A 26,663-nucleotide genomic window follows, 5' to 3' on the forward strand; every position below is an offset into this window, starting at 1 on the left:
TGAACAAGGTCGAAAGTCTGGTTGGAAGCTGTGTTTAAAGGAAGCTGTTCAGGAAGTGATCCAAAAGGTCACCAGGAAGGTCCTCTTTCATGGGAGTTTCTGTCTGGGAAGCAGTGTCTTGGCGACTCTCCTTATTCTGGATGAGTTGCATGGGAGAAGCTGACCTAGAAAGTAGGGAGCAGGGAAAAAGAGTGCATAGGAACTTCAGTTATCATCAGTCCATGAAACTTTTACAAAAATCCAGGGATTCCTCCTCGCCATGTTGAATTTATGGAAACAGAATTAAATTCTGACTTAAAATGTCTGCAGTAGATCCTTTTCAAACGGAGAATTGACATTTGCACAACCAGTTCTTTTATCACATTGTCATTGGAGTGACGTAACCTTTCCGCAGAAGCAGTACCTATTGATCTACTCCCATTTGCATGTTTTCGAACTGCTAGGTTTGCAGAAGCTGGGGCTAGCATCAGGAGCTCACCCTGTTCCATGGATTCGAACCACCAACCTTCCAGTTTGCAAGTTCTACAGCTTAACAGTGCCACCGCGACCCCTATTACAACTTAAAATATACAAATATACAATAATAAAACATTATATCATTATGTATTATATATTATCCGTAGTATTATATTTAATGTATTAGTATTACAATATTATTATATACTAGCCGTCCCCTGCCACGTGTTGCTGTGGCCCAGTCTGTGTATATGTTTTGTGTGTATATATGTGTATGTATATATTTGTGTATATGTGTATATATGTGGTTTTGTGCATGTATTGTAATGTATTTTTTGTATTTTGGCTTTTTAAGTCTCTCCTGCTATGTTTTTCAGAATTTTTATGAGTGATGGTCACGTGTTGGCCTGATAGGTGTATTGTGTCCAAATTTGGTGTCAATTCGTCCAGTGGTTTTTGAGCTATTTTAATCCCACAAACGAACATTACATTTTTATTTATAGAGAATATATTGTATTAGTAATATTATATTGCATTACATTATAATATTGTAAATATTATATGTATATATAACATTTTATATTATCAGCATAGCATAATATTAATATTACATATTATTTTCCCCCTTTCTTTGTTCTGACTGCCATCTTTTAGGCTCTATCCACAACTACAGAATTATCGTAGTTTGACACCACATTAACTGCAATGGATCAATGCTACAGAGTGCAGGGATTTGTAGTTTTGTGAGATATTTACCCTTCTGTCTCAGAGATCTCATGCTGGAACAAACTACAAATCCCAAGATTCAGTAGAATGGCACTATAGCAGCGAAAATGGTGTCATACTGCTATAACTTTGCACTATCAATGGTCTCTTTGATTGTGGTCTCATATCACAATAAACCATAGTTTGTGATACCCATGGTTTGCTGCTTAAAACTATTACACTATGTAACACAATTTTGTTCCTGGTTTATAAATGTCATTTCCTAATTGCTTCTATCGTTAAAAATGCAATAATTGTATTAAACTGCAAAAACTTTGTTGTGGTCTGCTTAGTGAAACGTTAAAAAATGTGTATTTTCATTAAGGAATTTTTGTTGTGGCTGCCACAAACTATGTTGAACTGGTTGAGACTCTCTGAGATATTCAATGAAAAGCTATAGCAAAATGTGCTGCAGGAAGTCCCACAATGTTTTTGCAGTTTAATAAATGTTTCCCATGTTTTTATGACAGAAACAATTAGAAAATGACATATACAACCCAGGAACAAAAATAGTGTTATTATCACTTTACTATCTGACAAAGGCAAGAAGCAACTGTCGCCTTACCAATCCTGTGGGAGGAACCTCCTCTGCTGTCTGCATGTGGCAGGAGTGGCGGGGTTAGAGATAAGCGGTGGTTTTCTGAAGCGCTCTGAATTACAGCAAGGAGTGAAAATGACTTTTGGGTATGGGGTGCTCATGGGTCTGGCCCATCTCTTTTGTTTGGCTGATCCCTCATGTTCTGCAGGCAAAGAAAGAGAAAAACAGGGAAAGACTAGAGGTAGGGAGCTCTACCAAAGTGGCTAAATATGTACAAGCAGTGATGCTGGATCAATCCAAAGGACCATCCAGCTGAACATCCCACTTCCACCACTGACTACTTAGAGCAGTGGTTCCCAAACTGTGTTCTGTGGAACCCTATGGTTCTGCAAAAGCATTGTAGGGAAAAATCTTTAAAATCATTTAAAAAGTCCATGCCAGAGGATGAAGATCTTATTGAAATTCAAAATACCTCTGCTTTGAAAACAAAATTTGAACCTGTACCACTGAATGACTTTTGGGTAGGAGTAATAGATATATAGCTACTACCAGTAGCCAGAATTTTATTTTTTATTTAATTACAGTATTTATATTCCACCCTTCTCACCCCGCAGGGGACTCAGGGCGGATTACAATGTACACACACGGCAAACATTCAATGCCAAAGACACACAACACATACAGACAGACAGTCAGAGGCTATTTAACTTTTTCTGGCCGCCAGGGGAGCTGTCACTTTCCTTGTCCATCTGCGACACTGATGAAGTACTTCCACATTCCCCGCATTCTTTGCTGGAGTCTTTTATAGCCTCGCAAATTAGTTAAATTAGCCTCCCCACACATAGGTGGTACCTAATTTTCCTACTTGACAGATGCAACTGTCTTTCGGGTTGCAAAGGCCAACAACAAGCTACACAATTGGTTGGAAGCTCACTCCGTTGGAAGCTATGATTACCTTCTTCCTCTCTGATAGTCACAGGGGCTGAAAACCTTCGGTTTGGATCTTTTCTCTCTGTCCTTGGCAATGAACGGAAGAATTCTTCCTTCAGGAGAAGGGCTTTCTGCTCCTCAAATTGCTTTCAAACTCATGACCTTTTGGTTAGAAGTGATCTTAATGCAGCTGACACTCAGCCAGCTGCGCCACAGAAAGGCTATCCAAACAATGCTCCTCTTCATGTCCACCTATCAAAGCGAATTGAGCTTTTCAGCTGATGCTTACAATGAAAACAAATTTAGGAGTAAGTTGGATGCCGCCTTGGACTTACATTTTCAGCTGTTGGACATAACACCTAATTAGAAAACTATTTAAAATACAACAATGAAACAAAAACATATTCATAACTTTAGGTGTGAATCGACTATTTTCTTGTAGCAAAATAAATCTTTGTTGTTATATCCAGTATTTTCTTGGTACCAAAATAAACGTTTTAAAAACTATTTATTTCCAAACCTAATACATTATACAAAATGCCCAGGCAATAGGAATGGATGAAAGAAGGAAAAACTTTGTGGGTTCACAATGCATAGGAAAAAAATCAAGGATAGAGTTGGGTTCCACAGAAGGAAAAAAGTCTTCTGAAGAGTTCCATTACTGAAACAGTTTGGGAACCACTGAGTTAGAGGCTCAGTTCAAAAAATACTTGTAGAAGCCTCTGCAAATTGCAAAAGCAGCACAATCCTTCTTGTGCTGCTCCTACCATGGATAGAGCCAGTCCTAATGGAGACTGGTCCCTTTCCAGGTGTTTAGCATTTGCAAAAGCATTGAAAAACTACAATAAAAAACACCTAGCTCCAGCAGACAAGAGTCCTTTGTCTCACCCTGGTCATTCCACAGATATATAAACCCTTTTTCCTAGTTCTAACAGACCTCACTACCTCTGAGGATGCTTGCCACAGATGCAGGTGAAACATCAGGAGAAAATGCCTCTAGACCATGGCCATATAGCCCGAAAAAACCTACAACAACCCAGTGATTCCAGCCATGAAAGCCTTCGATAATACAATAAAAAAGTTACCAAATATCAATACAAGTCAAAGCACTGGGTAAGAATGAATCACATTTTTAGCACTTTCAAAAGTATGACGCTAATTCAACAAAACAGATCATAATACAGCAATATTTTTGAGACCTCTGAATATAAGTAAATTCTGGAACATGCTTTAAGTACATCCCTACTTAAACGTTTTCCAAGTATACTATGGCAGTGGTTCTCAGCCTGTGGGTCCCCAGGTGTCTTGGCCTACAACTCCCAGAAATCCAAGCCAGTTTACCAGCTGTTAGGATTTCTAGGAGTTGAAGGCCAAAACATCTGGGGACCCACAGGTAGAGATCCACTGTACTACAGAGAACAATGCAGGAAGGAAGCCTGAAGCTATGATTACCTTCTTCCTCTCTGATAGTCACAGGGGCTGAAAACCTTCGGTTTGGATCTTTTCTCTCTGTCCTTGGCAATGAACGGAAGAATTCTTCCTTCAGGAGAAGGGCTTTCTGCTCCTCAAATTGCTTTCTCTGTTAAAAAAAAGGAGAGCAAAGAAGAAAAATAATTCCAGAGCGTCCACAAAGGCACTCTATGGTTAGGTTGGACCACTTCAGAAAATAGGTGGGGTCTCTACATAGGGTATGTGATGCCCAGGAACTAAGCTCTGGCCTATATTTAAAATCTATGCAGGAGGAATGGGTATTGTTTTCCTCCTTGGAGAAAGAGAGACTGATAGTAAAGAACAAAGCTGCACCGTAGGTTTGCTAAAATCAACTAGACAGATTCAAAGCAGTGAGGAAGCTTTCAAGTTATGCCTAGATCTTTACCAGGCTTGATGCTATGAACATTCAGGGATAAGGAAAGAATATCAGCTTGTGAATAAGGCCATGTTTAAATGGAGTGATCGGGGACTTAATTGAAGTATAGGTCCTATGGGAACTTAAAGCTTTTTTTTTTTTGTCGTGTCAGGACCGACTTGAGAAACTGCAAGTTGCTTCTGGTGTGAGAGAATTGGCCGTCTGCAAGGACGTTGCCCAGGGGACGCCCGGATGTTTTGATGTTTTACCATCCTTGTGGGAGGCTTCTCTCATGTCCCCGCATGGGGAGCTGGAGCTGACAGAGGGAGCTCATCTACGCTCTCCCTGGATTCGAACCTGCGACCTGTCAGTCTTCATTCCTCCCTAACCTACTGCACCACCGGGATCCCTACCTTAAAGCTAAAAGAAATGCAGTAAAGGTTGGGTATCATTTGTTTGAAATACTTGGGACCAGAAGTGTTTTGGATTCTGATGTTTCCACATTTTGGAATGCCTGTATTTGCATAACATACATAAGGAAGTATAATAGAGATGGGGTCTTAGGTTTTTTTAAAAAACATATTTTATTATGCTATAAACACAAATCAAAAAGCCATATTCTAAGTGTTACAAGGAAAAATTCCAAGTAATTCAACAAATGTTAATGTCACAGGGATGAGGGAGCAACCTTGTTTTCCTTCCCTAGAGACGAGGACGCAGAACAATGGCTTCAAACGACAAGAAAGGAGATTCCACCTCCCCAATAGGAAAAACTTCCTGACCGTGAGAGCTGTTCAGCAGTGGAACTCTCTGCCCCGGAGTGTGGTGGAGGCTCCTTCTTTGGAGGCATTTAAACAGAGGCTGGATGGCCATCTGTCAGGGGTGCTTTGAATGCAATATTCCTGCTTCTTGGCAGAATGGGGTTGGACTGGATGGCCCACGAGGTCTCTTCCAACTCTATGATTCTAACGGCATTATGCTAATTTACACTGGTGCAGATTATATTTTTCCCACCCTCAGATGGGGTCTTAAATCTAATCATAAAATACATTTATATTTCATACAAATTTTTTTTTTATAAATACAAATATTATGCACATAGCCTGAAGGCTATTTTATGCAATATTTTAAACACTTTTGTGCATGAAACCAAAATAGGGAACACTGAAACAACAATAAAACAAAAGGTGTCAGTATCTCAGCCAAATGGACAATTGTGGATTTTGGAGTATTTAGATCATTTCAGATTTTGGATTTCCAGATTAGGGATACTCAATGTAAATTAGCCACAATGTGGGACAAACATACAGCTTGAGAAGTTATTTACTAGAAACAAGCTACACAAAATGGTACAATTAGAGGGACCAGGCTTTGCAAGAAATCCAGATGTCAACATCAGATCATGCCAGCAACATCCTGCTGCCTTCTGTATAGGTCAAACACACCATTCTCTGCAACTAAAGACTAAGTAGACAGAAATCTGGCATTATAAGGGCAATATTCAAAAGACAGTAGAGAATGCTGCAATTCTCCAGGATTTAAGCAAGTGGTGAGATAGTCAAGTAAATTAGGAATGTTGTTGTGTGCCTTCATTTTGTTTCAGACTAAAGCCAGAAATCTGAAACAAGACTGCTGCCATTCTCACTTGGTATTTCTAGATGTGTGGAAGTAGATTCACCACGTTTAGAGTTTCCACTGCTGACAAAATGGAAAACTAAGAAGTAGAAGATGGTTGATGGGTAACATGGAGGCATGTTACCACAGTGACTTTAAAAGAAAGACATGAACTTCGTGGCTAAGATTCTGCTGTTCCAGGAAACAAGCCGCCTACCTCCCATCCTAGCCGAATGGCTGCTTCAGTGAAGTTTTCGCGCTCAATTTCAAATGCCTTCTTCTGCTCCTTAAACATGTCCCGCTCCTCCAGTAGCCTTTGCTCTTCCTCCAGGAAGTAAGATCCCTTCAGGTGCTCTGGGAGCTCTGAGCTGATGGCAGAAGTCAATTGCTCCTTAAAGCAGGAAAAATGGTTGTAAAAGGAAAAATTAAAAACAGCCCCTCTATATCAGGAGTCCCCAAACTAAGGCTTTGCGGGCCCTCCAAGGTCCTTTACCCAGCCCCTGTCCTAAAACTTTGGATTCTGGGTCGCCCTAAGTCTGAAGCGATGAAGGTACACAACAACAACAATCCTAATTTACTTGACTCTCTCATCAGCCAAAAGCAGACCCACACTGAAATACTGGTAAGTTTATGTTGGTTAAAATTGTTCTTAATTTGAAATATTGTATTGTTCTTTCATGGGTTTTTGCACTACAAATAAAATATGCGCAGTGTGCATAGGAATTCGTTCATTAAAAAAAAACTACAGTTCAACCCCCAAACACCCCCCACCCCCACCCCCGGCAATGGTCTGAGGGATCTTGAACCACAACTTTAAAAGTTTAAGGACCTCTGATCTATATTGTATATAAATCCACTTGTGGAGCTGTTCAAAAATTTGATCGGCCAAATAAGGTAAGTATGGACAACACACATTTTGTGACAGGTTTATGTTGATGTGTCAGTTTATCCATCATGGCTTCTCCCACCAAATCCTGGATTGGAAATTTGGTTTTGGGGTGCTCAGAAACCCTTTCTGTAATTTCCAACCTTAACTACAACTTGCAGCTACTAGGATTCCTTCTGAGAAGAGTGGCTAACCCAACAGTTGTGTCATGTATTTGAAAGGTTCAGCCACAAGAGGGAATCACAAAACCAGTATCCAGACAATAAAAAACTTGTTGCTACTGCTGGCAAACAACCAATCATGCTGGTGCTCTCTCTCTCTCCAATACCCCCCTGTAAAGAACCTCCGACAATGCTAATTAAACTGCCACCAAAATGTATAGAGACTCTGGTCTTAAAGTCTCTGTTTGTGTTGTGAGGTAATTTTGGTAGAGTGGTTGCACAGAGCGTAAAATTAATGGAGATGAGGCAGTTTTAAAAACAAAGAGAACAAGTTTATTTTTAAACAAAGCGAATGGTTGCAATATTGAAGATGTTAAGCTTGGCATATACTTGATGGTTACAATATGACTTGGTTGCGATACAATTCAAACTTTTGATGTTACAACTTATTAACTCTTGCTGTAGTGAAGCGCTTTATTATTCAGTGTTCCCTGCTGTGAATATTCTCACTGTTTGATCTATACTGGATCAAATGACAGTGATCTCCAGTCTTCCACCGACTGGAGATCCTAAAAGCCTCTGTTAGTTCTTTTTAACTAAAGCAATCTAACGAGGTTTTCCCCTTCAGCTCCCTAGCTGAAGAAATATTCACGAACACTAAAACTAACTCTACACTTCTTCACTCCTCAGAGTCCCTTCCCTGACTCTACTACTCTCTCAGAGTCCCTATCTGACTCTGCTACTCTCTCAGGGTCTCTTCCTCCTGACTGAACTTAACTGTCACTTTCGAAAACCTTTTTCTCTCTAAGCTCCTCCCACCTCCTCTTCTGCCTTGTTTCCATGGCAACACATCTCTCACAGCTAGGCCGCTCCAGCCATAGGCAACCAATGTAAAACATAAATATAGTTATAAGCACATTATAATAAACACTTCTGTACACCCCCCCCCCCCCCAATAAAGCTTGGGAAGCATGTTACCTACAGCCTCAGCTTGGAAAGGTTACTTTTTTGGGGGACAAATCCTAAAATCTCCCAACCAATCTAGATGCCGTCCATGGTGGGAGCTGTTGAACAACCCCTGCCCAAAACATCTTCAAGCCATGCTCAGAACTTATCATCTCCATCCCACTAAAGGTTCCATTTTCTTCAAGTAATGTTTTCCAATGTCACATTCATGTGTTCTCTCTCCTCTAATATACTTTTGGCCGTCACTTTCCTATTCTAGAATCACAGAGTGGAAGGGAGTCTCGTGGGCCAAGAAGTCCAACTGCTTGCTCAGTGATAGGTACATCTAAAGGATGTGGACCCATTTTTTGAGATTGCAGACTTGAGGATAATGGGATCTGAAATAGTTTTCCAATTTGGTGGAGATACCGTTTCAGAGAAAGGCAATCTACATACTTAATTGTTGTCTATCCCAGCAAATATGGGTCTGCCAGAAGAGAACTGTTCATGTTCATATAATATTAAAAATATTATAATGTAATGCAATATAATACTACTACTACTAATAATAATAATAATAATAATAATAATATGATATTATAATTACATATGTTATATTACATGTAATATTACTAATAATATTACAATATAATGGTATAGTACAATATAGTAATATGTAATACTGATATTGTACTATGCTAATAATGTAATATATTGTATGTATATATATATCTTGTAAGCTGCTCTGAGTCCCCTTCAGGGTGAGAAGGGCGGCATATAAATGTTGTGAATAAATAAATAAATAAATAAATAATGTAGACAATGGAAACCATGAACACTTACTTGCAGAAAACATGCAGTACTAGCTAGTTTGAAAGAGAAAAATTAAATTTTGACAAGAGAATAAGTGTAATCCTACAGTAGTGCGGAATTTCTTACTACTTTCCAACATTCTGGATTTATGCAAGATATACACATATGCACCACAAGCCCTCTCAGTTCTGTCACTCATCTCAACAATATTATAGCTAATTTAAATTGGGGGTGGGTTTGCCTACGGAGTAAAAGGGCCATCAGCAGTGTTTTCTTATCATAGTATCACACTTCTGCCATCTTGTGGAACAGAAAGTGACACAATGGTGCATCAAAGGCAATAATACAGAAATAGAAACACATACGTCGAAAAATCACAGGATTTTGGTATGCCCCCTCCCAGACATGGGCAAACAAGGAGATAACAGAGACACACAGGACTTCCAAAGGCCACGTGAAAGCTACAGACTATATAATTTCCACACCAGATTAAGATCAATTTCTGTCTGGCTATAAATATGGTTTGGGAATAGAAACAGGTTCAGGTGTATTGGTGAATGATGTACGACAGGAACAGTTTAAGTGAGAGTGTGTCCTCGCTGGCACTCGCAATGGCTTCCGACACCACAGGACACGTACAATTCCAGTCCAGCTTTCCAGAATGGAAGTTGGTACCATGGTTTAGAAGTGGCTGCAGTTATCTCTGGGAAGATGGTTCTTGTAGGGTGCCTATGTAGTGTCATCTCCTCTCCAATGCTGTGTAATTCCAATGCTGTGGACAACTGCATGGTCTATGAGAGAGTCAATTCACTCCACCTCAGTGTCAACCCCATGCACCAAAATGTGTTTTTCCCCATTGGGGTCCTTCTCAAAAATGACAACATGACATGATGTCACTGTTTTGAGATAGTGTTTGAAAACAAATGAAGTATTTGTGGGTGGAGTGTTTGCATGCATTGAAAAGGCATTTTACATGGTTTGGGGCTAAAATCCCGCCAAACATGCATACACCTCTCCCCCTCCTCTCTTAATATACAGTGAAACACTGAATTCTGATTTTTAACTTTGCTTCCTTATTTATTTATTTATTTGTCATGTCGGGAGCGACTTGAGTAACTGCAAATCGCTTCTGGTGTGAGAGAATTGGCCGTCTGCAAGGACATTGCCCAGGGGATGCCAGGATGATTTGATGTTTTTATCATCCTCGTGGGAAGCTTCTCTCATGTCCTCGCATGAAGAGCTGGAGCTGATAGAAGGAGCTCATCCGCCTCTCCCCGGATTTGAACCTGCGACCTGTCCTTCAGTTCTGCCGGCACGGGTTTAACCCACTGCGCCACCGAGGGCTCCTTGCTTCCTTATTGAAACAGTTATACAGGCTACCAATATCTAGGTACAACTCAAAATGCTTTTGTTGACCTTGGAGTTCTTCAAGGACCATGATCCTGGCAGGACTACTTCCTCTCATGTTAACCTGTCCATCTACTGAGACTGTTAGAAGCCCTCTTGCACATCCTAATCATCTCAGAAGGATGCCTAATTTGAGCCTTTATGCTAATCGTGCTCAGGCTCTGAGATGCTTTCCTAGAGATGACACATCTCAACCTCCAACAGCCTTCTGTAAGGTGGTGCTGTAAAAAAAAAGCTTTCAGACAATGAACCGTTGCTCGTTTGAAAGGATTTCATTATTTCTACTGGTTGTGTTTACACTCTGCTATGACTTCTTTTAAAGTGTTTTATGACTGTTGCCAAACTGTTTTTTAAAAACTGGTTCGAGTTTTGCTTTATGTTATCTGTGCTGGGTGTGTAGAAGAAAGAGAAGGTATGCATGTTTTGGGTAAATATTCCATGCTCATGAAATTACCAAATTCTAGATCAAGTCACTAGCACAAGGAGCATCTCTTTTGCTCTCGTTCTACGTATTCTATGGAGATGTTGGGCAGAACAAAATAACCTTCTGAAATACCGTATGATAGGGTGGAAAAGATGCTGAGAGGCAACTAAACAATTGCAGACTTGAGGATAATTGGCCACGGTGGTCCACGCTCTGGTTACATCCCGGACAGACTACTGCAATGCTCTCTACATGGGGCTGCCTTTGAAAACTTCTCAGAAGCTCCAATTAGTCCAGCAGTCGACAGCCAAGTTGTTAACTGGAGCTGCGTACAGGGAGAGTACCACTCCTTTGTTACGCCAGCTCCACTGGCTGCCATTTAGCTTCCGGGCAAAATTCAAAGTGCTGATAACCTTTAAAGTCTTGAACGGTTCTGGCCCAGATTACCTGTCCGAACTTATCTCCTGCTATGAACCATCACGAAGCTTAAGATCATCAGGAGAGGCCCGGCTCTCAATCCCACCACTCTCACAAACGTGGTTGGTGGGGACGAGAGACAGGGCCTTCTTGGCAGTGGCCCCCCATCTGTGGAACTCTCTCCCTAAGGACATCAGATTGGCCACCTCCCTCCTGTCCTTTAGAAGACAACTGAAGACCTGGCTCTGGGGTCAGGCATTCGATTAGAGGCCAGTGGCAATAGGAAAAAGAAATTTGGATTTTGCGACATGGATTCTCCCGGCTTGGCTTGATTTTTACTGGCACATTAATCTATTAATTTATTGTTAAATTTTACTGATGATGTATAACGTTTTAAATGATTTTATTGTGAATTGTAATGTTATGGTATTTATGCTGTTAGCATCCTCTGATGCTCATGTGAGGCCGCGCTGAGTCCCCCTTGTGGGGAGAAGGGTGGGATATAAATATATGAAACAAATAATAAATAAATAAATAATTGGGGTCTGAAATAGTTTTTCAATTTGGTGGAGATACTATTTTGGGGAAGGACACACAGTATTAAGAAAGAGTGAGCAGGAATGGGGAATCTCACATACAGAGCAGAAGTGGGATGTCTCCAACAGTCTTGGAGTGCAATCTTCATAATCTGTTATCACTGGATATGCTGTTCGAGATTTCTGAGAGTTGGAAGACCAATAACTTTTGGAATGTCAATGCTTCTGTACACAAGAGGGTTTTTTCCCTTCCAAAAATTGTGTAATATGATATATACAAAAGGGCCACTTGATTTCACTGGTGGTATGGAGGTCAGAACAGATCAGTCCCATATTGGGCATTGAGAGCTTGGGGAAGGGAGTGTTGTGTGTATGGTTTTTGCAACTCCTTAAGCACACACAGATCCAGCACCTAAGAACCTCGGCTTTCAAATTTCTAGTCTTTCCGATTGCTAAGATTTGTGAGCACATCCTAAAACTGGGAAGCAGAACTTCTACTGGTCAAAAGGTAGGAGCAAAGATACTTGAAAAACTTGGATCGTTCCTTGCTCCTTACCAATGTAAGTGCATATTCAAATAGCCCTGGTCTGAATCAAACAGGCCACTTAGGGGATGATGTGAGAAGAACCCAGAAGTGTTCCTTTACCTGGAAACACTGCTGCAGCTGTGCCATCTGAGCCTTGCTCTCTTCAATCTCTCTCTTTAGCTTTATTATTTCTTTGTCATGATCTGTCCCGCTGATGACAGGGTCTTGCCCCTCGCCCTTTGAAAATCGGGAGCCATCAGTCATCACAGCTGTGGAAGGAAAGATACAAGAGGCCCCTCAGTACAGAGCCTCCAACATTGCATTTCTAAGAGGCCATGCATGGAATCTGCCTTTGCAAAATACAGTCATTTCCCCAAGGACACCCTATCACAGGGTTTTCTTGGCCAGAGTCATTCAAAGCAGATTTGCTTTTGCTTTCCCCTGAGACAGAGAGAGGGTGATTTTCCATGGTTGAGCAGAAATTTGAACGCTAGTCTCTAAATGATAGACTGACTATGGAGAAGGGTTTAAATCCCTGCTCCACCATGAAAACCAATTGGGTGACCTTGGGCAAGTCACACTCTCTTAGCTTCAAAAAAAGATTCACCTTAGGGCAGTGGTTATCAACCTGGGGGTCAGGACCCCCAGAGGGGCCGTAAGGGGGTATCAGAGGGGTCATCAAAGACCATGAGAAAACATAGTATTTTCTGTTAGTCATGGGAGTTCTGTGTGGGAGGTTTGTCCCAATTCTGTCATTGGTGATCTTCAGAATGCTCTTTGGTTTAAGTGAATTTTAAATCACTGCAACTACAACTCCCAAATGTCAAGGTCTACTTTTCTCAAACTCCACCAGTGTTCACATATGGGCATATTGAGCATCTGTGCCAAATTTGGTCCAGATCCATCATTGTTTGTGTCCTCTGGATGTAGGTGAACTACAACTCCCAAACTCAAGGTCTATACCGGGGGTCCTCAAACTAAGGCCCAGGGGCCGGATATGGCCCTCCAAGGTCATTTACCTTGCCCTCGCTCAGAGTCAACCGAAGTCTGAAACTACTTGAAAGCACACAACAACAACAACAACAACAACAATCTGATCTCATCAGCCAAAAGCAGGCCCACACTTCCCATTGAAACACTAATAAGTTTATATCCAGCATCAAAGAAAGAGCAGCTGTTAGATCAGGGGTCCTCAAACTAAGGCCCTGGGGCTGGATGGGGCCAAGGTCAGTTACCCGGCCCCTAGCTCAGGGTCAATCTTAAGTCTGAAATGACTTGAAAGCACACAACAACAATAACAAGAGTCCTATCACATCAGCTAAAAGCAGGCCCACACTTTCTATTGAAATACTAATATGTTTATATTTGCTAAAATTGTTCTTCATTTTAATTATTGTATTGTTTTAAGTCCTTTTTGTACTACAAATACAATATGTGCAGTGTGCATGGGAATTCATTCATGTTTTTTTTCCCAAATTATATTCCGGCCCTCCAACAGTTTGAGAGACTGTGACCTGGCCCACTGCTTAAAAAGTTTGAGGACCCCTGGTCTATACCTACCAAATCTTTCCAGTATTTTCTGTTGGTCATGGGAGTTCTGTGTGCCAAGTTCAATTCAATCATTGGTGGAGTTCAGAATGCTCTTTGATTGTAGGTGAACTATAAATCCCAGCGACTACAACTCTCAAATGACAAAATCAATCAATCCCCTCTAAACCCACCAGTATTCTAATGTGGGCGTATCAGGTATTTGTGCCAAATTTGGTCCAGAGAATGAGAATACATCCTGCATATCAGATATTTATATTATGATTCATAACAGTAGCAACATTACAGTTACGAAGTAGCAACAAAATAATTTTATGGTTGGGGGTCACCACAACATGAGGAACTGTATTAAGGGGTCGCGGCATTAGGAAGGTTGAGAAACACTGCCTTAGGGTCAACCATGTCAGAAATGGCTTGAGGGCATACAAAAAGTACACTAGAATCACAGTCCATACCATGCTGTCAAAAAATCACTATTCAAAACAAAAGATGCAGATAAAAGTTATCAAACCTTAGTTAGGTTCAAAACCTTGCTTCCTTTATGCTTGATTTAGCTACTATTCTTACCTTTTATTCCCTGTTTATAAAATGGGATCAACATTTTAAGTCACTTGTTGATTTACAGCAGTGGTTTCCCACCTTTTTTTGACCAGGGACCATCTCCAACATTAGTACCAAAAGGTTTATGAATCGGTTTTTAGTCAACCTTAGATTCAGTTTGGTTATTAGGGAGGCTCATTCAGAAAATTGCATTGGATAGACCACATCAGCTCTAGTTTCTCATACAGAACATATGGCATCCAGTAGTTGCCATCTGTGTGCCCACAGAAAACAATATTTAATAAGTCTCAGCACTATAAGTTTCGTGAGACGAGTCACTCTTGTTGCAATGGTGTAGTAACAGTGAAGCACAGACCATATTTTAGTTTTTGCAGACCACTGGTGGTCCACGGGCAACAGGTTGGGAACCACTGATTTACAGTGACCCATGAATACTGAAGGCAATGAAAACGCAAGAGGGGATTTGACACTGCTTTTCTCTGAATACAACCTACAGCAACTGATACTCTTTGTTGGTTTGCTTACAAGTACTAATCAGGCCTGACCTTGCTTAACTTTTGAGATCAGAGTATATCAGACAGATCATATGCCTCCATGCTGCTTACAAGGTTGTTTGCAAGTGCTATAAACTAGCATGCATATTTTGAACCCATACACTTCGTCAAAATGCAATTAATTTTAATAACTGTATTCACACAACTTCACAAGGTAGTATTCAGTGGTTTAAGATGATTTGAGACAATAGAGCACTTTCACCTGTTGACTTTGTAACCTACCACACCTTCAACATCAACAGGGGATGCCCGGATGTTTTTGATGTGTTACCATCCTTCTGGGAGGCTTCTCTCATGTCCCCGCATGAGAAGCTGGAGCTGACAGAGAGAGCTCATCCGCGCTCTCCCTGGATTCAAACCTGCGACCTGTCGGTCTTCAGTCCTGCTGACACAGGGGTTTAACCCACTGCACCACCGGGGGCTCTTTTGCCTTTGGCCTTGACCACAACTAGAATGTGGCCCCTTGTGCGCTGTAACTGAATTAGACCACCAAGCTGAATGGTCTCTTCCCACTATTAAAAAGGAAAAGCGCACACATTCCTAAAAATCTCCAAACCATACCTTGGTAACCAAGGGTCTTCAGGTGATTTCTGAGGCTGCACCACTGTTCTTGGAAGACCTCGTACGGAGAGCTTTGCTCCATGCCCTTGGGAAAAGAAGACAGCAGCTGAATATTCCCAAAGTCAAAGCAAGACAAGGCAAGAGATGCAATTGTTGTCACTGCCGCTATAGTTGTTACTCCAAGGCCTCACCTGGGCTTGGCTCACATCCTTGCTCAACAGCTGCTCCATATCCTGGCCCACTTCTTTCAACAGCTGCTTCAGCTTGGCATTCTCTAAAGCCAAGGTCTGCTCCCGCCGTTCCTGCTTGGCCAACTGAGTCCGGAAGAGCTCTTCCTCCTTTCTACAAAGCAGAGACACAAAGAAATAACTTCCTGGGGCACCATTTCTCTTGGAAAGGGAGGTTCAAATTTGAGTATAGTCCGCTAATAGCTAAAACATATTCCATTTCTACACCACAATAGGAAAAAGCTTAACAAAATTATTTATTTATTTATTTGCTGTATTTGTATGCCGCCTTTCTCAGCCTATTGGCAGTTTCCAACAAAACAGTATACATAGTATCATAATACAGATTAAAACATTAAAACAGTATAAAACACAACAAAGGCAATAAAAAACAACACCATTAGCATCTCCTTATTCTCAAGCATTGTCCAGTTCCATTGTCAAGTTGTTAGATTTTCTGTATCAGTTACTCTGCATTTGTAAACACTTGTAACCATGTTTTAACTTGCCTCCGAAACATTAAGAGGGAGGGAGCAGATTTAATCTCCCTAGGGAGGGCGTTCCATAGCTGAGGGGCCACTGCTGAGAAGGCCCTGTCTCTCATCCCCGCCAGATGTACTTGGGACGAAGGCGGGACCGAGAGCAGGGCCTCCCCGGATGATCTCAAGGTCCTTGATGGTTTGTAAGGAGAGATGCTTTCGGACAAGTAACCATTTAGGGCTTTATAGGCCAAAGCCAGCACTTTGAATTGGGCCCGGTAGCAAACTGGCAGCCAGTGGAGTTGGCGCAGCAGAGGAGTTGTATGCTCCCTGGGCATTGCTCCTGTTAACAACCTGGGTGCTGTTTGTTGGGCTAGTTGAAGCTTCCGGACCGTCTTCAAAGGCAACCCCACGTAGAGCGCATTGCAGTAATCTATACGGGATGTAACCAGAGCGTGGACTACCATGGCCAAGCTAGACTTCCCAAGTTATCCTTTCACACACACCTCCCAGAATTACACAGTGGCTGTAGTCCAAAAAAGTAACTTTTCCCACCTCCGGCTTGTCAAATATTTCTTAGCCAGTTATGCACAGTTTTGCCCTCTCACCTTCTCTGTCCTCCTACTCACTCAGCTAGTTCTTATTCTGTTCTATGCCCTATTACCGCCTTGAGTCCCCTCCGGGTCGAGAAAGGCGGGGTAGAAATGAATTAAGCAAATAAATAAATATTACGGATTGACTATTCCTTATTCAAAAGGTGTGGGATCAGAAATGCTTTGAATTTCAGACCCCCCCCCCCCCCCCCCGCCTCCAGACTGTGGAAGACTGTATTTGCACACACATGTATAAAGACTTATCCTGGAGATGGAACCTGTCAAAACACAAAATTCATTTGTATTTCACAGACACCCTATATATACATCACCTGAAAGTAATTTTATGCAATATTTTTAACTGGTTTATGCATGAAACAAAGTCTGTGTACATTGAACCATCCGAAAGCAAAGGTGTCACTATCTCAGCCACCTATGTGGATAATTTTGGAGGATTCTGGAATTCTGGTTAAGGATACTGAACCTGTAATATAAATTCCTCTAAAGTATGGCTGCAACAACGTGCTTAGAAGTACATAGATCAGTGGTTCTCAACCTGGAGTCCCCAGATGATTTTGGCCTCCAACTCCCAGAAATCCTAACATCTGGTAAACTGGCTAGGCTTTCTGGGAGTTGTAGGCCAAAAACATCTGGGGACCCCAGGTTGAGAACCACTGATATAGATAGATTATGAGAAGTAGAAACTAGGAAGTGTCCCATGATGACCACAGAAAAAACAGGAGCATTATCTCAAGATTCTCAAAAGAAACTGGAAAGATGCCTCATGAAGGTCAAAAGATTTATCTTTTTACTAATTTTTAGTTCAAAAAGAGTAAAAGAAAATTAAAAGTATTGCGGGGAAGGCAAAACCTGGCAAAGTCTCAGTATCTTACTCAGTTTAAAAGAAATTTGTGGAAACCAGAAGCTCTATAGAATTTATTTTCATTGCTCTAGGGAATTAGATTTCTGTCAAGCATATTATTTTAATGTGTCTGATTTAAACCAAACTGCAGATTATAGGTTCCTGTGGGCATATTCCAATTTCAACTTTAAGACTGAATGCACAGAACCCTTTCATTGTTTCCTGCCTTTCCAAGGTCAAGTCTGCATGGAGGTTTGGAACAGATTAAGCATCCATGTGCATCAGAGTTGTCAGTGACATTTGCTCCCTTTGCTGCCACTCAAATAGGAAAGGCCTTGTAGGACTGCAACATATATTCTAACACTCAAGACTCTAAAATAGAAGAAAGCGGGTATAGGTTCTCATTTTCGTGTAAAAGTTTTCTGTCCTCTTTGTTGACACCAGAAATTATCAGTCACTTGGGAAAGTGTTAAGAAAGCACAGAGCGCCATATGAAAGCACCTTGTACACAGAAAGTGCCAGGTTTTATTCCTGGCGTTTTTGGGTCTTCATTCTTGCAAATGTTGTCCAGAGCCATCCTCATCCAGGTCCACCCCCTTGCTAATGGATGGAGATCAGCCAATGCAAACTCCTTACCTCCCAAGGGATTTTCCAGTTTTCCATGTTGCCCTCTTCCCATCAGGCCGGGGGAGGACATTGAGGATATCAATTGCTAGAGACAACAAGGCAGAAGGTTGAGTAGGAAATCCTCTCATTCTTCCCATCACACCCCTAAATCTAGACGCTCCAAATTAGAATCACAGACTCATAGAATAATAGAGGTGGAATAGACCACATGGACTATCTAGTCCAGGGGTCCACAAACTAAGGCCCGGGGACCGGATTCGGCCCTCCAAGGTCATTTACCCAGCCCTCGCTCAGGGTCAACCTAAGTCTGGAATGACTTGAAAGCTCACAGCAACAACAACATCATCCTTGTGGGAGAATTCTCTCATGTCCCCACATGGGGAGCTGGAGCTGACAGAGGGAGCTCATCCGCACTCTCCCCAGATTCGAACCCCTGATCTGTTGGTCTTCAGTGCTGCCAGCACAAGGGTTTAACCCAGGGATCCTCAAACTAAGGCCCAGGGTCTGGTCATGGCCCTCGAAGGTCGTTTACCCGGCCCTCGCTCAGGGTCAACCAAAGTCTGAAATGACTTGAAAGCATACAACAACAACAACAACAACAATCCTATCTCATCAGCCAAAAGCAGGCCCACACTTCCCATTGAAATACTAATAAGTTTATATTTGTTAAAATTGTTCTCCATTTTAATTATTGTATTGTTTTTAAATGTTTTTGCACTACAAATAAGATATGTGCAGTGTCCATAGGAATCCATTCATGGTGTTTGTTTTTTCAAATTATGACCTGGCCCTCTCACAGTTTGAGGGACTGTGACCTGGCCCTCTGTTTAAAAAGTTTGAGGACCCCTGATCTAGCCCAAACCCCCGCCATGCAGGAAAAACACAATTAAAGCACCCTCGACAGATGGCCATCCAGGCTCTGTTTAAAAGTTTCCAAGGAAGGAGCTTCCACCATCCTCCGAGGCAAAGAGTTCCACTGCTGAACAGCACTTACAGTCAGGAAGTTCTTCCTCATGTTCAGGTGAAATCTCCTTTCCTGTAATTTGGGATTTACGTTGTGCTGCGATTAGTTTTTAGAACAACCACACTCGGATCTCCTGAGACACACATTCACACACACCCCTCCATCGCCACTTTGACACACTGATTAGTACACCACTCATTTACTTCCTCTCTTGTCCCTCCTCTCCGTCAGCAGCTGGTTCATTTTTTCTTTCAGCCGGAACAGCTCTTGCTCTTTCCTCTTCATTTCATGAAGATGCTGGTGCTTTTGGTTTGCGAGGGAATTCTGGAGCTTGGTGATCTGTTGGAACAAACAAATTATGCATTGGAACCTGGATACTTTCCAGAATTCGAAATCCAGCTGACTGTTGGCATCAGAAAACATCATGAAATAATACAAGGTTTTCCTGCATGGGTTACAATACAGTATTCTAGTGCTGGTGCTATTCGTTTCAATTAGATTTGCCTCGTGGGGCTGGGAGGTGGGGGTGTTACAAACCCATTGGGTTAAATCCAGAGGTGGGAAAACTAATTTTTATGGGACATAGCTCCTAGAATTGCCCATACTGCCTGGAGGACGTGTTCCTAAAAAGTCTTTTTTCCAAAATTATTGGCTGAAATGCATATTAATCAACAGGGGGAGTGGAGCCCCCCGTGGTGCAGTGGGTTAAACCCCTGTGCCAGCAGGACTGAAGACCGACAGGTCGCAGGTTCGAATCCAGGGAGAAGCGGATGAGCTCCCTCTATCAGCTCCAGCTCCTCATGCGGGGACATGAGAGAAGCCTCGCACAAGGATCTGGGTGTCCCCTGGGCAACGTCCTTGCAGACGGCCAATTCTCTCACACCAGAAGTGTCTTGAAGTTTCTCAAGTCGCTCCTGACACAACAAAAAAAAAACCCAAAACAAAACAGGGGGAGTGGGCATGCCAAATGAATCTTCCATCTCTAGACATGTACCAGCCACATTCTCACCTCATTCTTTTCTTCCTTCAACAGGCCACACAGCTGCTCATTCTTGGTCTGAAGTTGCTGCTCCTTGTTCTTTATGGCAGAAATTTCTTTTTCGCAACCTTCCACCTGGTCCTGCAGATATTAGGGGAAGAAAATAGGATGAGAATTAAGCTAAAGAAAGATGAGAATTAAGCTAAAGAATTTCTACCAATCACCCAAACTAGCTAAAACACTCCGTTCATTATAACCAGAGCTTTTGGATTATCAAACCCAGATCTCCTAGCTATCATATTGACGTAATAATCCACAGGTTTGATCTATTTAGATAAACAAGTAGATTGAGGTGTGGAACTTGTTTGGCCAAAAACTTTCATCAACTCTACCCAGGACCCAGTAAAGAATTGAGAGAACTGTAGTCCAATGCTTTTGAAGGGTCAAAGCTTCCCCTGTTGCTACTTGATGTCTGTCCTTCAACTAAGGGACCTTCCACACAGCCATATAACTCAGAATATCAGGGCAGATAATCCACACAGCCATATAACCCAGAATATCAGGGCAGATAATCCACAATATTGGAGCCCCCATGGCGCAGTGGATTAAACCCCTGTGCCGACAGGACTGAAGACCGACAGGTTGCAGGTTCGAATCCGGGGAGAGGTGGATGAGCTCCCTCTATCAACTCCAGCTCTTCATGCGGGGACATGAGAGAAGCCTCCCACAAGGATGATAAAACATCAAATCATCCGGGCATCCCCTGGGCAACGGCCAATTCTCTCACACCAGAAACGACTTGCAAATAATCCACAATATTTGCTTTGGACTGGGTTATGTGAGTCCACAGTGCCGTATAACTCAATTCAAAGCAGATAACATGGGATTTTATTCAGCTGTGTGGAAGGGGCCTATCTGTAGCCTCTTCACCAGGACTATGCTCAACAGGATCATGGGGAGCATTTACAGAGAGTATGACAGAAAACTACACACCCTCCTTTAAAAAATGCACAATACAGGCAAATCATTTGGGATTATTCAGTGGAGTGATTCCTAACAAGGAAGACAGAGTGCTAACAATGTACACAGACCGGGCTGTGGGGCAGTTGGCTAGGAGTCAGCTGCATTAAATCATCACTAACCGAAAGATCATGAGTTCGAAGCCAGCCTGGTAAGCTCCTGACCATTTGTCTAGCTTGCTGTTGACCTTTGCAGCCCAAAAGACAGTTGCATCTGTCAAGTAGGAAATTTAGGTACTGCTCATGCAGGGAGGCTAATTTAACTAATTTACAACACCATAAAAATCTCCAGCAGCGGGTGAAAGAATGAGGAAGTACTCCATCAAGGACTCGGTGTCACAAGTGGACTGTGAAGTGACATCTCCTCCAGTGGCTGGAATTTGAGAATACTCTCATGAAGCTTAAATTGCCTCTGTCTATATATGTTGTGTGTCTATGGCATTAAATGTTTGCCATGTATATGTGCATTGTAATCAGCCCTAAGTCCCCTGCAGGGTGAGAAGGGCAGAATATAAATACTGTAAATAAACAAATAAATAAGACCCCCATACCTTTTTTTGTCAACGTCCACCAAAAATTTTTGATTTTTAATTTTTGTATGTATGTATTTTATCTTTTGTAATTTAGCTGTAAATCGCCTGGAGCATTCTCGGATGGAGGGCGATTAATAAGTTATTAAATGATGATGATGATGATGATGATGATGAAAATCAAGTATGTTCTGTCCCAGTTTCTACACACCACAAATGCTAGACTGACTCCAAAGCAAGTGTGCTTTCACAAATATATAGATGTTTCTAGCGATGAGGCCACTGCCACATGCAAAGTTGTAATATACAATCTGATTTTGGTAGCCATCTAGAACTCTAAGGGTTACTAGTGATGCATACATCTCCAAAATTCAATAGACAGACCTGGGCAAAGATTATTATATGTTGTTTTAAAACGAAACAGGAACTAGGAATTTTAGGAGGTCCAAGAGACAATTTTCATGCCCTCAAGCATTCCATCATATAAAAATACATTTTCTTTTTGTAATTTTCCTGGGTTGGTGTAGCTAATGGAAGGGGAAAAAAAGAATACGAAGTAGAGTAACCTGTCCTAAAAGTCACAATCCTCCAGAAGGTGCTCTTGCACAAATTCTTGTTCATTTCAACAAGCACTGTTGGACACACCTAATGCAGGGGAATTCTGCCATTTGGGTTTCTTGTTTCTGATACTTTAGGTGCCCAAAACGTCTTGGGACAGCTCAAGCAAGTGAGTCAGGTGCCCCTTATAACAAGCTGCATGGAAACTCTAACCTTGAGCTTTCCATGCCGTGCCCTCAGATAATCCAGCTCTCCAGCCCGCCGCATCTCCTCCGCTTCCATGTCAGCCAGTTTAGTGGTCACTTCTTGGTAGAGGCGTAGCAGCTGGGTAGTGCTGTTGACCAATGCCAGTAGGTCAAAGCCATGCTCAACACCATCTCCAGAACCATCATCCTTGTAGAGGGCAGGGAACCCCAGTGTTACAAGTTCCTAAACAAACAGGAGGAAGTGAAAACACAGTTAATAAAGACATCCAGTGAATTTATTTATTTATTTACTTTATTTATATACCGCTTTTCTCAGCCCTCAGGCGACTCAAAGCGGTGAACAACATTAATACAAAACATCACGAGACAAGTATAGGGCAATTAAAAACAATTGTAACATAAATCATTAAGCATCCATATAACAATCATTAGCGCCTCAACAGTAAAATCAGAATCCAGTCTCGTCATCCATTATTCCGTATTCCTATGTTCAATTACACTGTTTAATCAAATGCTTGTTCGAACAGCCAGGTCTTCACTTTCCTCCGAAATGCCAGCAGGGAGGGGGCTGATCTGATATCGGCAGGCAGGGTGTTCCACAGCCGAGGGGCCACCACTGAGAAGGCCCTGTCTCTCGTCCCCGCCAAGCGCGCCTGTGATGCAGGCGGGACAGAGAGCAGGGCCTCCCCAGATAATCTTAGTGTCCTAGCCGGTTCATAGGAGGAGATGCATTCGGAGAGGTAAGTAGGGCCAGAACCGTTTAGGGCTTTATAGACTAACACCAGCACTTTGAATTGTGCCCGGTAGCAAACTGGCAGCAAGTGGAGCTGGCGCAACAGAGGAGTAGTATACTCCCTGAGTGCCGCTCCTGTTAGCAACCTGGCTGCCGAACGCTGGACCATTTGAAGCTTCCGAGCTCCCCCACACATAGGGGGTACCTAATTTTCCTACTTGACAGATGCAGCTGTCTTTCGGGTTGCAAAGGTCGACAACAAGCTACACAATTGGTCGGACACTCACTCCGACCCAGACTGGCTTCGAACTCATGACCTTCTGGTCAGAGTGATCTTAATGCAGCTGACACTCAGCCAGCTGCACCACAATCCCGGTGTGATATAAGGGACACAATGTTACTCTACCACTATATATAATGGAGCTTGAGCATCCATTATAATGCAGTTTACAATTTTCCTGAGCCTATTGAGAAAGTCAAACTTCTACCTCTTCCTCTCTGTACTGAGTTAAGAGAGTGCAAACCACTTTTACACTTGGAATTCAGTGTGCAGGAGTTGGATAAACTGAGGACTGGGGGAAGTGGGAGAAGAAGAAACTGGGAGGCAGAGGATTACTTAAGACTGCCCCTGCAAAACAAGTTAGAGAGTATGGGAGATGTCTGCATTGCAAAGGCCAAATTCTCACCATATGAACTCCAGGTGCCCTGGCGGACACGGATGCTCACCTTGTTAAGGTAGGAGATGCAATGGTCCACATTGTCACTCCAGCAAACAACATCTCCGAGCTCCCCAAGTCCTCCAAGAAATTCCACAGAGTCAGCAAAGCGGGTAGAAGTGACTCCAAGAGCTGGTGACAGCTCAAAAGCATAGTTGCCTATGACGTGATGTGCGTCTAAGAGAAAAGGGAAGGAAGAGAAGGCATCAATAAGAAGACACATGGAGATACTAGCTGTAGGAAGGGACATCAGGAGGGAGAAATGGAAGTGTGGTACAAAGCAGCGGTTCTGAGGATTTGTAAAGGAAGACAAAGAGGACAGTAAAATGAGACTTAGGTCCCATCTATATTGACATATAAAATCTGGATTATTTGCTTTGAACTGGAATATATAGCAGTGTAGACTATATAGTGTAGTCCTGAACCTTTTAGAATGTGTATTTTGTATGTTTATGATGACTATGTGTTTTTTCTATGTTGTAACCCGCCTTGAGCCACAAGAAGAGGAGTGGTAAGATATATAATAATATCTTACCCCCCCCCCTCCCAACCAATCACTGATATATATTTTCTGTTCGCTGTGGGAGTTCTGTGTGCCATATTTGGTTCAATTCCATCATTGGTGGAGTTCAGAATGCTCTTTGATTGTAGGTGAACTATACATCCCAGTAACTACAACTCGCATATGTAAAAGTCTATTTTCCCCCAAGAGTGCCTCAAGAACGCCCCTGGACAAAATCAACTATACTGCAAATGCTTACTTTGCGTAATGGGTTGAGCCGCCCCTGATACGCCCTTAGTGTGTATCCTGCTTTTCCTCCAAGACTCGGCCACTAAAAAAGGAACATTATCACTGGGACTGGATCTACACTGCCATATAATCCAGATTATGAAAGCAGATAATCCACATCCTTTCATTTGAACTGTATTATATGAATCTACACTGCCATATAATCCAGTTCAAAGCAGATAATCTGGATTTTATATGGCATTGTAGGTGAGACTTTAAAGAAATGGCGAAAATACAACCCTCCTGATTGTTGTTGGACCGCTGTTCAATCATCCACCAGCAAGGCAGATGGGAGTGGTAGTCCATCAATATGCTTGAGTGTATGTTACAAGAAATATGAGTGTAAGAGAGAAAGAAAGAAAGGAGAAAGAAAACTAACATAAAAAGTTGATTTTCTTTGGATTCTCAATCCAAAGCCTCCTAGTCAATATGCCAAGGAGAGAAAGAAAGCTGTACTCCACAACTTTTTGAAATTCTTGATCAGAATCGGGGCAACCCAGGTTCAAATCTCCATCTGTTTCCTTCAGCTTAGCCAACTATGGGGTGTTTGTTTTGTTGTTCAATGTATTGTCGAAGGCTTTCATGGCCGGAATCACTGGGTTGTTGTAGGTTTTTTCGAACTATATGGCCATAGTCTAGAGGCATTCTCTCCTGACGTTTTGCCTGCAACTATGGCAAGCATCCTCAGAGGTAGTGAGGTCTGTTGGAACTAGGCAAAAGGGTTTTGTTGTTGTTTTGTTGTTGTTTGTTTAATCAGAATAATTTAGTAACCATTTCACAAAGACAAGAACGCCTGGGTTATCGCTCAACCTCTATAGTCAGGGGCCACTGCTTGGAAAAGGATACCCATTGCTCTACTTCCAGGATTTCATTACCTTCTGGGCAGAGAATAATAATATTTGTATACATAGCTGTAATCTGGTATGACTTTCAATACACCCCATGAATATTACCTGAAGCCCATCAAAGCTGATGTCATAATAAAATGGCAGTCTTCAAACATGAAAAAACCATTGCTTTGTTGTTGCTCTCCTAGAGACTGTTGTGACTACAAAAACACGTATTACTGTGTCATGTGTATTATTGCCTCAAGCCCCAAAGAAAGGTGGGATAAGCAAAATAAATACAATAGGCAAACATTGAGAAGAGGCAAACTGGTAAATCTTTTTCAGTTACCTGTGAATGTCTCTCGACCTGGAGTAGCTGGGACGCTCAAGGGCTCCATTTTTTTTACTCAAAACTGTGACTGCAATGTGGAAGAAACGAAGAATAGTTAGCTCTTCTAAAATCCCCTGGATTGCCCCCAAATTATGTGGGAAACATACATCTCATTTGTATCCATCGGCCTCAATTAATATCAACTCAGGTATACACTTTTCTCTTGGACTTGATCTACACTGCCCAGGATCTGATCCCAGATTATGTGCTTTGAACTGGATTGTATGAGTCTACACTGTCAGATAATCCAGGATCAGATACTGGGATATAGGGCATTATTTTAAAAACAACAAAATGAGTCCACAGCACTCTGCTGGCTGTTGAACTGGATCACACGTCGGACACTTCCGAAGTGTCTAGGGCTGTGTGATGTATTGGCGAATAATGTAGGCAGATCCCAGTAAGGTGGCCATTTACAGCTGGCAGCTGGTAATTTTGCCAGCGCCAATTGTGTTTAAGTGCAGGCCAAGTCTTTAGGCACTGCACCCAGTGTGCCAATCACCAGTGGGACCACCTTGACTGGCTTGTGCCAGAGACTTTACAGTTGTTGTTATTGTTGTTGTTATTATTATTATTATTATTATTATTATTTATACCCTACTTTGTCTCTCCTACAGGAGACTCAAAGAAGCTTAACATAGAAACATCAGCATACAATTTGAGAATCTATATAA

At 42.0% G+C, this 26,663-nt stretch overlaps 1 protein-coding gene across 1 annotated transcript; it reads right to left on the reverse strand.

Moving 5' to 3' along the window:
- Positions 1-25,996, reverse strand: LOC132765508 (afadin- and alpha-actinin-binding protein A-like). Its single transcript, XM_067465557.1, has 13 exons — positions 25,948-25,996; positions 23,992-24,158; positions 22,540-22,755; positions 20,250-20,360; positions 19,444-19,579; positions 18,286-18,361; positions 15,680-15,830; positions 15,489-15,573; positions 12,385-12,560; positions 6,367-6,540; positions 4,142-4,268; positions 1,787-1,961; positions 1-164 (listed from the first exon to the last, which is right to left on the reverse strand). The coding sequence occupies exons 1-13, from the start codon at positions 25,994-25,996 to the stop codon at positions 35-37; spliced, it is 1,773 nt and encodes a 590-aa protein (XP_067321658.1). The 3' UTR covers positions 1-34.
- Between the last annotated feature and the right edge of the window lie 667 nt (positions 25,997-26,663).

Source organism: Anolis sagrei, chromosome 2 (genome assembly GCF_037176765.1).
Source record: "Anolis sagrei isolate rAnoSag1 chromosome 2, rAnoSag1.mat, whole genome shotgun sequence".
NCBI lineage: Eukaryota > Metazoa > Chordata > Lepidosauria > Squamata > Dactyloidae > Anolis > Anolis sagrei.

Excerpts from the sequence above, each read along its gene's own strand:
- LOC132765508 (XM_067465557.1), bottom strand. The coding sequence starts at position 25,996 with ATGGAGCCCTTGAGCGTCCCAGCTACTCCAGGTCGAGAGACATTCACA. Across the intron at positions 24,159-25,947 it reads AGGTCGAGAGACATTCACAG|ACGCACATCACGTCATAGGC; the intron begins GTAACTGAAAAA and ends CTTTTCTCTTAG. Across the intron at positions 6,541-12,384 it reads AGCTGCAGCAGTGTTTCCAG|GAGCAATTGACTTCTGCCAT; the intron begins GTAAAGGAACAC and ends TCCTGCTTTAAG.